The sequence below is a fragment of the Eriocheir sinensis genome, unplaced genomic scaffold (assembly GCF_024679095.1).
Source record: "Eriocheir sinensis breed Jianghai 21 unplaced genomic scaffold, ASM2467909v1 Scaffold1122, whole genome shotgun sequence".
NCBI lineage: Eukaryota > Metazoa > Arthropoda > Malacostraca > Decapoda > Varunidae > Eriocheir > Eriocheir sinensis.
The window spans coordinates 30,268-45,882 of NW_026110433.1; the positions used below are offsets into that span (position 1 = coordinate 30,268).

Below are 15,615 nucleotides of genomic sequence, written 5' to 3' on the forward strand. Positions count from 1 at the left end.
CAGGGAGGATAACGATGAAGCGCGACACCGCGGGGACAATGAGGGCCGCCGGGGAAGGAGTGAGCGGGGGGAGGGGGTGTCGGAGGGAGCTGCTGCACAACCGCCACCTCTATATCCCCCTCAACCGGTACCACCCCTTCCATTGGCACCTCCAATGTTGCCACTACCAACACCACTACCACCACCCCCTCATCACTCTTCCTCTTCGACTGGACAGGGCGCGGCGGAGGTCGGGGGAAGCTTTGCTTGGAAGGGGCTAGCGGAGGGGGAAGCAACGAGGTGGGTGGATGACACATACCTTGAAGTTGTTGGGTGGTCTGCAAGAAATCTTTTTGAACCACCCAGATGTGGAGCCACGACATTTATCATCAAAGAAATTGTCACCCTGTTAAATAACTACATCCAGAACACACCACTGGCGCCCCTATCCCTGAAAATTGTATTCACTCTCCCCCATCTCTTCCTCCAAAAAGCACACCCAAAGACCAAACAAGCCGAAAATATCGAGGCATTAAGAAGACGAGTTGCCTTGTGGCAAACTAACGAGTTAGATGCCCTCCTTGGAGAAGCCAGGGCCATACAAGAGGCTCCCCGGACCCCAACAAAACAACACCTCCACAGAAGACTGGGCCCGGAAGTTTGCAGACAAAATGCGACAAGGCAACATCGCGTCTGCAACACGAACCTTGTCAGAAAATTCCACACGGGGTGTGCTTCCACTCACCAGGGACACGATCAGTCAACTCAAGGAAAAACATCCTCCACCGAGTGACCTGAAGGGACTGAGACTGGCAGGATGTCACCAACCACCGAATCCAGTTATATACGAAAGGATAACAGGAGAGATGGTGTGGAAGAAGGCCCTCCAGACTCGTGGCAGCGCGGGGCCCTCAGGACTTGATGCACGGGGATGGCGAAGCTTGCTGAGCAGCGCCAACTTTGGCAATGCAGCTGGCGACTTGCGCAACACTATTGCAGCACTGGCAAGAAAACTCGCCTCCTCCAGCTGCCACTATGTGGACGCCCTGACGGCATGCCGCCTCATTCCCCTGGACAAGAGGCCGGGATGCAGGCCTATAGGAGTCGGAGAAGTCCTGCGGCGCATCGTAGGCAAATGCATCATGGCTGTCGTCAAAGAAGATGTGAGAATGGCAGGGAACCTCCAAGTTTGTGCGGGGCAGCAGGCAGGAGGAGAAGCAGCAGTCCATGCCATGCGGGAGATATTCGACCACGTGGAGTGCGAAGCAGTGCTTCTTGTTGATGCCAAAAATGCCTTCAACACAATAAATAGAAAGACTATGATACATAACATTAAAACCAAGTGCCTTAGCTTAGCTATGTATGTCGAAAATACCTATACATACCCGACTGACTTATACATAAATAGCCACAGTGGAAAGGTGAGTGTTAAAATCATCTGAGGGAACAACACAAGGTGACCCAATAGCCATGGCTATGTACGCCCTGGGCCTATCAGTCCTCCAAAATGAAATCGCGTTCGCAGAAACACGGGTGAAACAGGTGGCTTATGCGGATGACCTCTCAGGTGCTGGTAAAATCTCAGACTTAAAAGGGTGGTGGGACACTGTGAACACCGCCGGCCCTGAGATAGGATACATCCCTAACGCCACCAAGTCTGTCCTTATTGTCAAACCTGAACATTATGACCATGCCGCAGAAACTTTTAGAGGAAGTGGCGTCATTGTGACAAAAGACGGACAACGACACTTAGGTGCAGTGATCGGGACAGAGGTATATAAGAAGGAGTACGTGGGAGACAAAGTAGCTGAATGGGTGAAGGAAATAGAAGCTTTGTCTGCCATTGCCAAGACTGAGCCACACGCTGCCTATTCAGCGTACACCCACGGCATCCAACATCGGTGGACGTTCCTGATGCGCACCATCCCCGGCATCAGTCCACTCCTCCGACCACTGGAAAATGCCGTCAAGAATGTATTCTTGCCGGCGCTGGTGAAATATCATGCTTTGGGGGAGGAAGAGAAGGATATGCTAGCACTTCCCCACAAGACTGGGTGGGATGGGGATCACCAACCCTGAGAAGCTGGCAGATAAGGAGAACCAAAACTCCATCAGCCTTACCAGGTCACTCATCAACAGGATCATTGCTCAGGAGGCAGAGGGCGAGATAGACCAAACAGAAATAAGAGATATTAAAGGAAAATCTCAGAAGAAAGGCAACAGGCCCAAAAAGACGAGCTGGACCGTCTTACACACCACCTGTCCACAGAAATGGGTAGAAAAATACACACAGCACAGGAGGCAGGCGCCTCTAACTGGCTAACGTCATTACCAATCAGAGCAAAGGGCTTCAGCCTCAACAAACAAGAATTTGTCGACGCCATTGCTCTGAGATATGGCTGGCCGATTGAGGGACTGCCTGATCTCTGTGCATGTGGATCACCAAATGATGTCACCCACACCATGACATGTAAAAAAGGAGGCTTCGTCTGTATTCGACACGATGAAGTGAGGGATCTGACAGCCAGCATGCTCGGGGAGGTATGCCAAGACGTCACTACCGAGCCGGCACTGCCTCCCCTGGACGGCGAACACCTTCGGTACAGGACAGCCAATACCTCACAGGAGGCACGGGTTGATGTAAGTGCCCGCGGATTCTGGGTGCGCGGACAGCGGGCGTTCATGGACATCCGCATATTCGACCCGATGGCTGCCTGTCACCGTGAGCTGTCCCTGCAAGCCGCCCACCACAGGAACGAGCAGGAGAAGACAAGGGCATACGGTGAAAGAATCCAACATGTGGATCAGGGCAGCTTCACCCCCCTCGTCTTCACCACATCCGGCGGGATGGGTCCCAGGGCCCAATGCTTCTACACACGCCTCGCGGAACTAATCTCAGAAAAGAAGCATCAGCCAAGGAGTCACGTTGTCGCCTGGATGAGGTGTCGCCTCTCGTTCTCCCTGCTCAGGTCGGCCATCCTATGTCTCAGGGGCACCAGACACTCTGGCCCAAAAGCCACCACCATCTCCAATAAGGACTATGAAGCCACAGTGGTGGAGAGTGACATTAGGGTGGGTCGGGAGTGACTTGAGTAGGGAAGGAAAGGGGGATCTAGACGTAATAGATGATAGGTGATTTAGTGTCAGGTAGTATTAGTGATATGGTTGGATGCCACAGTCATTAGCGAACAGAGTTGGGGCTAATGACCTCCAAGCTATGGAGCCCTCCATGATTATGTGAAGGGAAAATAAACATGGGTGGAGGTATCATTTATGTAGTTGTAGTAGTAGTAGCAGCAGTAGTAGTAGTAGTAGTAGTAGTAGTAGTAGTGGTAGTAGCAGTAGTAGTAGTAGTAGCTTATTCACCTTACACACCACCCCCTCGCCTGTCCCTCCGCCTCTGCCCCTCACTGGTCGCCGCTTCCTTGCCCCAGGTGAGCGTGGGGGCCGCGGCGGGCACGGCGGTGGTGCGGGTGATGGCGCTGGACCACGACAAGGGCGACAACGGCAGGATATCCTACTCCATCTTCGAGGGTGAGTGTGGGCGGGTGAGAGTGAGGCGGCCATCGAGACTCCTCTCCTCCCAGACTTGACCTCTCTTTTGGACTCTCGTTCTTTTTTTATTTTGCCGGAGCAGCGTTTAGCGGCCTTTTTGTTGCTGATTTTGTTTTTTGTTGCTGATTTTGATTTTTACCCTGAGCTGCCTCCCTTGCCGTGAAAAAAACAAAACGGCAGGATATCGTACTTCATCTTAAGGGTGAGCTTTTCAAGGGACTGACAGGCGTTCATTCTAACCCATAATACAGAACAGCGGCAGGATATCGTACCTTTGGGCGTTCCACTAGGCGTTCATTCTAACCCATAAATACAGAAAAATGACACGATATCGTACCTTTGAGCGTTCCTCTGGGCGTTCATTCTAACCCTTAAGTGCAGAACAGCGGCAGGATATCGTACCCCATCTCCGAGGGTGACTAACAAAAGGATATTTATCACTTTACGTCTTCATAGTGTTCTGCGAGTTGAAAATGACCTTTATACGTTACCTTAGAGGTGCTGAGAATATTCAACCCAAGGAATTATTTTCGCATCACTATTTTTTGAGATACTAGGCCATATTACATGTCAAACCCGAGAGGTTTCGGGTCCCTACAGAGTTATTCATCCCGAGCTTTGTAGGGACCCGAAACTTCTCGGATTGGACTTGTAGTACGGCCCCTAAACCGACCTTTGTAGGGACCCGAAACTTCTCGGGTTTGACTTGTAATGCGGGCCACTGTTTGATGGAATTAGGCCTCTTTCACACGAGGCCACCGGTGGCCGTCACCGGTGACCGCCACTGGTTACCCCAGTGTGAAAGGTCCGGGTAACTGCAACCAACCAGTGACCACCATCGACCCTACATCTCCCTCCCACCATTCCTTGCTGTTCCTCCTTCCCTTCCTTCCCCTTCACACCTATCCCTCTACACGCGGTGGCTGAGTATATGCCATAGCTCAACTCATAGACGAGCTAGCCAGTTTTGCTTGACACCATCAGACTCAGCACTGACTGTAGAATCAAGATGTATTTTAAAAACTCGACAAAACAAATAAGAAAATGGTATTACGATGAGTTGAACCGTGAAGATGTTAAAAAAATGTTTATAACATGTTTTACTTATACTCACTGTTTTCAACAGTTGTTCATTGACTGCAGAAATATATTATTACATGACGTAGGAAAATCTCTCATGAGCACGATAGTGTGATCTCTCTCTCTCTCTCTCTCTCTCTCTCTCTCTCTCTCTCTCTCTCTCTCTCTCTCTCTCTCTCTCTCTCTCTCTCTCTCTCTCTCTCTCTCTCTCTCTCTCGTTATAGTTATAGTTATAGTTATCTCTCCAACATTCCTTTCCACACAACACACCCTTCCCGTCAGCTGTCCGTCATTTCCCCCTTGGCTAACGTAACCACTTGGTGCCTCCCTTGCCGCAGCTCGTGGTGGAGGTGATGGACGCCAATGATCACCGCCCGGTGTTCAGCGCCAGGACCTACGAGGGTGCCGTGAGCGAGGACGTGGCGCCGGGGTCCACCGTGGTCACCCTGCAGTGCCGAGACAGGGACCAGTCACCCACGGCGTCCTCCGCGGTGTACTTCACGCTGCACCACGCCCAGGCCTTGGCGTCCCAGGGCCTCTTCACCGTGGACTCGTTCACTGGTGACCTCATCGTGGCCGAGCCCAGGACAGTTCAGACTAGCAGCTGGCGTGTCAATCTGCAAGAAACAAAGTTGAATAGTCTTGCTGTCTGAGTATACTGAATGCAGTTATTGTTGATGTGATTACGTTGAGGCTCATCTCCTCGTAGGAGGTGTCCAGCGTCCACGAGCTGACCGTGAGCTGCAGGGACCGCGGCCGACAGGAGAACGCAGACTTTGCCCGCGTGTCCGTGACGGTGGAGGACGACAACGACCACGAGCCCGTCTTCCTGGAGCCCATGATCATCGCCAAGGTGAGTACACTGTGCCTGCGGCGGCTCGTGCACCGCCGCCTCAACCGACACCAGTTACCTGACCTGTGAAATATCGCCGGAGTTGAAGAATACTTTTCCTAAGTATTATAGGAAGTTAATTAAAGCAACTACATCACTATTATACACAGAAAACGTATAAATAGGCGATTCATATCTAATCCAGAGAAAAAAGTTTGTATATGACGAACGTTCCAACATAATATTTGAATAATGGAACAATCTGATGAACTAAAGTCAAATGTATAGTTATTGTATGACGAGTCTCGTCCCGGCGCGTGCCTCACCGTGCCGTGGGGTGCGGGTCCGTAAACAGCCGTTGTCAATAGTCGTGTTTCACCTCCCGCCCAAATAACACAAGTCCAGCAAACAGAGGCCGCGCCAGGGGATGTATCGTTGCTCTCCCATCGGACCGAATCCTCCAAACTTACGACGCTCCTCTGGCCAGAACCGAACAATGATGACTAGTGTGTGTGTGTGTGTGTGTGTGTGTGTGTGTGTGTGTGTGTGTTTTAGAGAGAGAGAGAGAGAGAGAGAGAGACCCTAAATCAGTACCTTTCAGCTCCTTTCGAGACGTTTAAAAACGTAACCCATCTTCTTTTCTGAGTCATAACAACGAGTCAATATCCCGGCGGCTTAAATCACGGGAAGCTGCGGGAAACAAATAAGGGTTTAACCTCCCAAAGTTCGGCGGCGGGGAAAGGGGATTTGCAACGCCACTTAACTCCCTTGTAAACTTCACGAGCAGGCGGTGAAAAAGGACGAGGCGAGAGGCGGCCTTAAACAGCGGGGCGGTCTGAGAGGAGTAGCCATAAAGTTAGGAGCACGGTAAGAATAGCCATAAAAGTAGCGGCGAAAGACAGAGGAGCGGCAGGGCGGGGAGGAGGAGAGATCAAAGGCAGGAGCTTGAAGTGGGCGCTTCAGACGAACACCCTCTTACCCTACGAGGCTGAAGGGGGTGTGAGATGCAGTCCCGACAACCTACACGTACGGGGACGCTCCATAAAGGCGTGAACGAGGCTCTTTGGGGGGGTGAAGGAGAGGAAAAGAGTAGGAGAAGAAGGAGGTGGAAGAGGCACGTGAGATAGTTAGTGACGTTAAATTAGTGGACGTTTACGGAGCGATTAACTTCGTATAAATTGTTTAGTCCGTGATGAAAATACGTCAGAAAGAACGATGTGTTATGACGTGCTTTGGGCGTGATTGGCCTGTAATGGTAAGGAAGGAGAGTTTTATTATTATTATTATTATTATTATTATTATTATTATTATTATTATTATTATTATTATTATTATTATTATTATTATTATTATTCCTGTTGTTGTTTTTACTTGTAGTAGTAGTAGTAGTAGTAGTAGTAGTAGTAGTAGTAGTAGTAATAGTAGTAGTAGTGGTAGTAGTAGTATGTTGTAGTAGTAGTAGTAGTAGTAGTAAATAGATGTAGTAGCCTAGTTGTAGTAGTAGTCAATTGTTGTTGTTCTTGTTGTTGTTCTTTTTCTTCTTCTTCTTCTTCTTCTTTTAGTAATAGTAGGGATGGTTGTAGTAGTAGTAGTAGTAGTAGTAGTAGTAGTAGTAGTAGTAGTAGTAGTAGTAGTAGTAGTAGTAGTAGTAGTAGTATTTTTTGTCATTGTTACTATTATTAGCGTTGCCATTGTTGTTATTGCTATTATAATTAGTATCAGTATAATATTCTTGTCATTATTATTATTCATATTACTTGTGTTCATACTTTCAAAACTACTGCTTACATTATTATCGACGTTAGTGTCATTAATATAATTTTAACACTTTGTTTACTTCTGTTCTGATGCAATTACAATTATTACTCTCTCTCTCTCTCTCTCTCTCTCTCTCTCTCTCTCTCTCTCTCTCTCTCTCTCTCTCTCTCTCTCTCTCTCTCTCTCTCTCTCTCTCTCTCTCTCTCTCTCTTCACACTATCCGCCCATACCCCCGGCCAGTGGCGTTCCTGAGGGGGGGGGCGAGGGGGGGGCTGTTTGAAATCGCCCCCCGGGCCCCAAAGTGAGGGGGGCCCCAAAATGCGAAATTTAACCATTGCTGCTATGGCAGGAGGACAAGCTAAATTCAGTGGCCCCAAAATGGTCAAGGGCCCCATTTATATTTGGACCCGAAAGACAAATTTGGGTCTCACTAAAGGGCCCCAAGGCAATCTCCCTATTCAATGATATAATAGATGCACGTGTAATGTTTTTCAACAGTGAACTACCAAGGCTACCAGTGGATATTTTGAAAAAAATCAGTAGTTATGGAAAAGATGTTTGCCCCAGTCTTGCAACAGCTATCAGAATTTTACTTATCATTACAACATCTATTGCTTCTTGTGAAAGGTCCTTCTCAAAACTGAAGCTAGTGAAGAACTATTTACGCAGCACGATGAGCCAAGACAGGCTTAATAGTTTAGTATTAATGTCAGTGGAATCAGAAGTGTTGGATAAAATTGATATGAGTGATATAATAGAGGAGTTTGCTGCCAAGAAGGCACGTCGACAATTGTAGGACAGTAGGAGCAAGTGAACAACTTGAAAAGTGTCAAGTGTAGGCCCTACCTACTAACAAGTGTACTAACATCAACAAGAATACCAATGCTTTTGTTTCGTTTATAATCTCGGAGCGGTCTGTGGTCCTTCCTCTCCTTTTTCTCCCTTCCAGCAATATTGAATTAACTCCCTAACTTCACTTTACTCTGGTCTACCTTCCCCTCCACTCTGTTCTACCTCCCTTCACTCTATTCTACCTTCCCTTCACTCATGTCTACCTCCCTTCACATCTTCCCTCTGTTCTTCCTCCAATCACTCTGTTCTTTCTCCCATCAATTTGTTCTACCTCCTATCACTCTGTTCTACCTCCAATTGAACCATTTCACTATGTTCTACCTTCCGGGCCTTCCCTTCACAGTATTCTAATTTCTACCTCCCTTCGCTGTTCTACCTCCATTTACTCTGTTCTACCTTCCTTCAATATGTTCTACTTCCTCCCATCACTGTCCTACCTCCCTTTCACTCTGTTCTACCTTACCTTCATTCTCTTCTACCTTCCCCTCTCTGTTCTACCTTCCCTTCACTGTTTAACTTATTTCCACTCTGTTCTACCGCCCCAAAGTTTGTTCTCCCTCCAGTCATGATTCACTCTGTTCTAACTCCCTTCACCCTGATCTATCTCCCTTTACATAATGGAGTCCCTTCCAGCAATATTGATTCATTTAACTCCCTCCACATCATATCGCCATCAGAGTACATTACTGTTATCCTCATTTTTACCATTTATCATTATGCTTAACTGGATTAAGTGGATCTTCAATTATTCAGTGTGCACCTAGTTTTAAGAAATAAAATGTCTGAAATTTGCATTTACAAGTGCCTTTAAAATGATTCTACAATTGCTCATATTCTAAAAATTTTCCCGGGGTGGGGGGGTGGGGGCTAACAGCACCCCACTAAACCCCGCAGCTGCTTTGGCTCATTGTGCTCGCCTCTCACCCCATAAGAGGGGCCCCAAATGGGAATGAGCCCCCCGGGCCCCAAAATGTCTAGGAACGCCCCTGCCCCCCGCCCCCTCGCTCCCCACACCGCACCAACCGCCCCTTGGTTACGCTAACCTCTGTAACCTCGATGCCATGCTGACACTAACAAATCTCTCCACATCGCACTGATAATATCTCTCTCTCTCTCTCTCTCTCTCTCTCTCTCTCTCTCTCTCTCTCTCTCTCTCTCTCTCTCTCTCTCTCTCTCTCTCTCTCTCTCTCTCTCTCTCTCTCTCTCTCTCTCTCTCTCTCTCTTTCATCCTTTGAAAACAATGTGTCAGCCTATTATATTGATTATAATCCTATCTATATATCTGTCAATGTCGCTAAACTAATAGGAATATTAATATTAGTGTCATTCCACAGTAGATATCACTACTACTTTCAATCATAATCAATAATCAGTCATTATTACTACATGTACTACCAATATTCCTGTTGTCATTAATATCAATATCTATAATTTTATAAATGCTTGACCCTCCAAGCCAAAGAAGATGCTGCGTTTGTACAAAAGAAGATCACAGATGTATAAACTGTGCATGTGTTAAGGAGAAAAGACGCTGTACGAACTGTAAAAGAGCGACAGGTGCCAAAATCCCCTGGGCAGGGATCAGAGCAGGGAGGATAACGATGAAGCGCGACACCGCGGGGACAATGAGGGCCGCCGGGGGAGGAGTGAGCGGGGGGAGGGGGTGTCGGAGGGAGCTGCTGCACAACCGCCACCTCTATATCCCCCTCAACCGGTACCACCCCTTCCATTGGCACCTCCAATGTTGCCACTACCAACACCACTACCACCACCCCCTCATCACTCTTCCTCTTCGACTGGACAGGGCGCGGCGGAGGTCGGGGGAAGCTTTGCTTGGAAGGGGCTAGCGGAGGGGGAAGCAACGAGGTGGATGGATGACACATACCTTGAAGTTGTTGGGTGGTCTGCAAGAAATCTTTTTGAACCACCCAGATGTGGAGCCACGACATTTATCATCAAAGAAATTGTCACCCTGTTAAATAACTACATCCAGAACACACCACTGGCGCCCCTATCCCTGAAAATTGTATTCACTCTCCCCCATCTCTTCCTCCAAAAAGCACACCCAAAGACCAAACAAGCCGAAAATATCGAGGCATTAAGAAGACGAGTTGCCTTGTGGCAAACTAACGAGATAGATGCCCTCCTTGGAGAAGCCAGAGCCATACAGGAGAGGCTCCCCGGACCCCAACAAAACAACACCTCCACAGAAGACAGGGCCCGGAAGTTTGCAGACAAAATGCGACAAGGCAACGTTGCGTCTGCAACACGAGCCTTGTCAGAAAATTCCACACGGGGTGTGCTTCCACTCACCAGGGACACGATCAGTCAACTCAAGGAAAAACATCCTCCACCGAGTGACCTGAAGGGACTGAGACTGGCAGGATGTCACCAACCACCGAATCCAGTTATATACGAAAGGATAACAGGAGAGATGGTGTGGAAGAAGGCCCTCCAGACTCGTGGCAGCGCGGGGCCCTCAGGACTTGTTGCACGGGGATGGCGAGGCTTGCTGAGCAGCGCCAACTTTGGCAATGCAGCTGGCGACTTGCGCAACACTATTGCAGCACTGGCAAGAAAACTCGCCTCCTCCAGCTGCCACTATGTGGACGCCCTGACGGCATGCCGCCTCATTCCCCTGGACAAGAGGCCGGGATGCAGGCCTATAGGAGTCGGAGAAGTCCTGCGGCGCATCGTAGGCAAATGCATCATGGCTGTCGTCAAAGAAGATGTGAAAATGGCAGCAGGGAACCTCCAAGTTTGTGCTGGGCAGCAGGCAGGAGGAGAAGCAGCAGTCCATGCCATGCGGGAGATATTCGACCACGTGGAGTGCGAAGCAGTGCTTCTTGTTGATGCCAAAAATGCCTTCAACACAATAAATAGAAAGACTATGATACATAACATTAAAACCAAGTGCCCTAGCTTAGCTATGTATGTCGAAAATACCTGTACATACCCGACCGACTTATACATAAATAGCCACAGTGGAAAGGTGAGTGTTAAAATCATCTGAGGGAACAACACAAGGTGACCCAATAGCCATGGCTATGTACGCCCTGGGCCTATCAGTCCTCCAAAATGAAATCGCGTTCGCAGAAACACGGGTGAAACAGGTGGCTTATGCGGATGACCTCTCAGGTGCTGGTAAAATCTCAGACTTAAAAGGGTGGTGGGACACTGTGAACACCGCCGGCCCTGAGATAGGATACATCCCTAACGCCACCAAGTCTGTCCTTATTGTCAAACCTGAACATTATGACCATGCCGCAGAAACTTTTAGAGGAAGTGGCGTCATTGTGACAAAAGACGGACAACGACACTTAGGTGCAGTGATCGGGACAGAGGTATATAAGAAGGAGTACGTGGGAGACAAAGTAGCTGAATGGGTGAAGGAAATAGAAGCTTTGTCTGCCATTGCCAAGACTGAGCCACACGCTGCCTATTCAGCGTACACCCACGGCATCCAACATCGGTGGACGTTCCTGATGCGCACCATCCCGGCATCAGTCCACTCCTCCGACCACTGGAAAATGCCGTCAAGAATGTATTCTTGCCGGCGCTGGTGAAATATCATGCTTTGGGGGAGGAAGAGAGGGATATGCTAGCACTTCCCCCAAGACTGGGTGGGATGGGGATCACCAACCCTGAGAAGCTGGCAGATAAGGAGAACCAAAACTCCATCAGCCTTACCAGGTCACTCATCAACAGGATCATTGCTCAGGAGGCAGAGGGAGAGATAAACCAAACAGAAATAAGAGATATTAAAAGAAAAATCTCAGAAGAAAGGCAACAGGCCCAAAAAGACGAGCTGGACCGTCTTACACACCACCTGTCCACAGAAATGGGTAGAAAATACACACAGCACAGGAGGCAGGCGCCTCTAACTGGCTAACGTCATTATCAATCAGAGCAAAGGGCTTCAGCCTCAACAAACAAGAAATTGTCGACGCCGTTGCTCTGAGATATGGTTGGCCGATTGAGGGACTGCCTGATCTCTGTGCATGTGGATCACCAAAGTATGTCACCCACACCATGACATGTAAAAAAGAGGCTTCGTCTGTATTCGACACGATGAAGTGAGGGATCTGACAGCCAGCATGCTCGGGGAGGTATGCCAAGACGTCACTACCGAGCCGGCACTGCTTCCCCTGGACGGCGAACACCTTCGGTACAGGACAGCCAATACCTCACAGGAGGCACGGGTTGATGTAAGTGCCCGCGGATTCTGGGTGCGCGGACAGCGGGCGTTCATGGACATCCGCATATTCGACCCGATGGCTGCCTGTCACCGTGAGCTGCCCCTGCAAGCCGCCCACCACAGGAACGAGCAGGAGAAGACAAGGGCATACGGTGAAAGAATCCAACATGTTGATCAGGGCAGCTTCACCCCTCTCGTCTTCACCACATCCGGCGGGATGGGTCCCAGGGCCCAATGCTTCTACGCACGCCTCGCGGAACTAATCTCAGAAAAGAAGCATCAGCCAAGGAGTCACGTTGTCGCCTGGATGAGGTGTTGCCTCTCGTTCTCCCAGCTCAGGTCGGCCATCCTATGTCTCAGGGGCACCAGACACTCTGGCCCAAAAGCCACCACCATCTCCAATATGGACTATGAAGCCACAGTGGTGGAGAGTGACATTAGGGTGGGTCGGGAGTGACTTGAGTAGGGAAGGAAAGGGGGATCTAGACGTAATAGATGATAGGTGATTTAGTGTCAGGTAGTATTAGTGATATGGATGGATGCCACAGTCATTAGCGGACAGAGTTGGGGCTAATGACCTCCAAGCTATGGAGCCCTCCATGATTATGTGACGGGAAAATAAACATGGGTGGAGGTATCATTTATGTACTTGTAGTAGTAGTAGCAGCAGCAGTAGTAGTAGTAGTAGCAGTAGTAGTAGTAGCAGTAGTAGCAGTAGTAGTAGTAGTAGCAGCTTATTCACCTTACACACCACCCCCTCGCCTGTCCCTCCGCCTCTGCCCCTCACTGGTCGCCGCTTCCTTGCCCCAGGTGAGCGTGGGGGCCGCGGCGGGCACGGCGGTGGTGCGGGTGATGGCGCTGGACCACGACAAGGGCGACAACGGCAGGATATCCTACTCCATCTTCGAGGGTGAGTGTGGGCGGGTGAGTGAGAGTGAGGCGGCCATCAAGACTCCTCTCCTCCCAGACTTGACCTCTCTTTTGGCCTCTCGTTCTTTTTTTCTTTTGCCGGAGCAGCGTTTAGCGGCCTTTTTCTTGATGATTTTGTTTTTGTTGCTGATTTTGATTTTTACCCCTGAGCTGCCTCCCTTGCCGTGAAAAAAAACAAAACGGCAGGATATCGTACTTCATCTTAAGGGTGAGCTTTTCAAGGGACTGACAGGCGTTCATTCTAACCCATAATACAGAACAGCGGCAGGATATCGTACCTTTGGGCGTTCCACTAGGCGTTCATTCTAACCCATAAATACAGAAAAATGACACGATATCGTACCTTTGAGCGTTCCTCTGGGCGTTCATTCTAACCCTTAAGTGCAGAACAGCGGCAGGATATCGTACCCCATCTCCGAGGGTGACTAACAAAAGGATATTTATCACTTTACGTCTTCATAGTGTTCTGCGAGTTGAAAATGACCTTTATACGTTACCTTAGAGGTGCTGATTCTACAGCACCCAAGGAACTATTTTCGCATCACTATTTTTTGAGATACTAGGCCATATTACATGTCAAACCCGAGAGGTTTCGGGTCCCTACAGAGTTATTCATCCCGAGCTTTGTAGGGACCCGAAACTTCTCGGATTGGACTTGTAGTACGGCCCCTAAACCGACCTTTGTAGGGACCCGAAACTTCTCGGGTTTGACTTGTAATGCGGGCCACTGTTTGATGGAATTAGGCCTCTTTCACACGAGGCCACCGGTGGCCGTCACCGGTGACCGCCACTGGTTACCCCAGTGTGAAAGGTCCGGGTAACTGCAACCAACCAGTGACCACCATCGACCCTACATCTCCCTCGCACCATTCCTTGCTGTTCCTCCTTCCCTTCCTTCCCCTTCACACCTATCCCTCTACACGCGGTGGCTGAGTATATGCCATAGCTCAACTCATAGACGAGCTAGCCAGTTTTGCTTGACACCATCAGACTCAGCACTGACTGTAGAATCAAGATGTATTTCAAAAACTCGACAAAGCAAATACGAAAATGGTATTACGATGAGTTGAACCGTGAAGATGTTAAAAAAATGTTTATAACATGTTTTACTTATACTCACTGTTTTCAACAGTTGTTCATTGACTGCAGAAATATATTATTACATGACGTAGGAAAATCTCTCATGAGCACGATAGTGATCTCTCTCTCTCTCTCTCTCTCTCTCTCTCTCTCTCTCTCTCTCTCTCTCTCTCTCTCTCTCTCTCTCTCTCTCTCTCTCTCTCTCTCTCTCTCTCTCTCTCTCTCTCTCTCTCGTTATAGTTATAGTTATAGTTATCTCTCCAACATTCCTTTCCACACAACACACCCTTCCCGTCAGCTGTCCGTCATTTCCCCCTTGGCTAACGTAACCACTTGGTGCCTCCCTTGCCGCAGCTCGTGGTGGAGGTGATGGACGCCAATGATCACCGCCCGGTGTTCAGCGCCAGGACCTACGAGGGTGCCGTGAGCGAGGACGTGGCGCCGGGGTCCACCGTGGTCACCCTGCAGTGCCGAGACAGGGACCAGTCACCCACGGCGTCCTCCGCGGTGTACTTCACGCTGCACCACGCCCAGGCCTTGGCGTCCCAGGGCCTCTTCACCGTGGACTCGTTCACTGGTGACCTCATCGTGGCCGAGCCCCTGGACAGGTCAGACGAGCAGCTGGCGTGTCAAGCTGCAAGAAACAAAGATGAATAGTCTTGCTGTCTGAGTATACTGAATGCAGTTATTGAACATGTGATAACCTTGAGGCTCATCTCCACGTAGGGAGGTGTCCAGCGTCCACGAGCTGACCGTGAGCTGCAGGGACCGCGGCCGACAGGAGAACGCAGACTTTGCCCGCGTGTCCGTGACGGTGGAGGACGACAACGACCACGAGCCCGTCTTCCTGGAGCCCATGATCATCGCCAAGGTGAGTACACTGTGCCTGCGGCGGCTCGTGCACCGCCGCCTCAACCGACACCAGTTACCTGACCTGTGAAATATCGCCGGAGTTGAAGAATACTTTTCCTAAGTATTATAGGAAGTTAATTAAAGCAACTACATCACTATTATACACAGAAAACGTATAAATAGGCGATTCATATCTAATCCAGAGAAAAAAGTTTGTATATGACGAACGTTCCAACATAATATTTGAATAATGGAACAATCTGATGAACTAAAGTCAAATGTATAGTTATTGTATGACGAGTCTCGTCCCGGCGCGTGCCTCACCGTGCCGTGGGGTGCGGGTCCGTAAACAGCCGTTGTCAATAGTCGTGTTTCACCTCCGCCCAAATAACACAAGTCCAGCAAACAGAGGCCGCGCCAGGGGATGTATCGTTGCTCTCCCATCGGACCGAATCCTCCAAACTTACGACGCTCCTCTGGCCAGAACCGAACAATGATG

At 49.4% G+C, this 15,615-nt stretch overlaps 3 protein-coding genes across 3 annotated transcripts in view; all 3 read left to right on the forward strand.

Moving 5' to 3' along the window:
- Positions 1-15,615, forward strand: part of LOC126989282 (fat-like cadherin-related tumor suppressor homolog) — a 48,191-nt gene that overhangs the window by 20,113 nt on the left and 12,463 nt on the right. The window contains exon 8 of the mRNA XM_050847925.1: positions 13,065-13,164. Within this exon, the coding sequence (XP_050703882.1) occupies positions 13,065-13,164 (100 nt within the window). The remainder of the gene's footprint in view (positions 1-13,064; positions 13,165-15,615) is intronic.
- Positions 2,189-12,766, forward strand: LOC126989283 (uncharacterized). Its single transcript, XM_050847926.1, has 2 exons — positions 2,189-2,948; positions 12,594-12,766. The coding sequence occupies exons 1-2, from the start codon at positions 2,251-2,253 to the stop codon at positions 12,709-12,711; spliced, it is 816 nt and encodes a 271-aa protein (XP_050703883.1). The 5' UTR covers positions 2,189-2,250; the 3' UTR covers positions 12,712-12,766.
- On the forward strand, positions 14,474-15,311 carry LOC126989284 (desmoglein-3-like). The gene is made up of 2 exons (XM_050847927.1): positions 14,474-14,872; positions 14,991-15,311. The coding sequence occupies exons 1-2, from the start codon at positions 14,634-14,636 to the stop codon at positions 15,202-15,204; spliced, it is 453 nt and encodes a 150-aa protein (XP_050703884.1). The 5' UTR covers positions 14,474-14,633; the 3' UTR covers positions 15,205-15,311.

Coding starts and splice junctions, on each gene's coding strand:
- LOC126989283 (XM_050847926.1), top strand. CDS start 2,251: ATGGGTAGAAAAATACACACAGCACAGGAGGCAGGCGCCTCTAACTGG. Junction 2,949..12,593: donor CTCTCGTTCTCCCTGCTCAG/GTCGGCCATCCT, acceptor CTCCCAGCTCAG/GTCGGCCATCCTATGTCTCA.
- LOC126989284 (XM_050847927.1), top strand. CDS start 14,634: ATGGACGCCAATGATCACCGCCCGGTGTTCAGCGCCAGGACCTACGAG. Junction 14,873..14,990: donor GTGGCCGAGCCCCTGGACAG/GTCAGACGAGCA, acceptor ATCTCCACGTAG/GGAGGTGTCCAGCGTCCACG.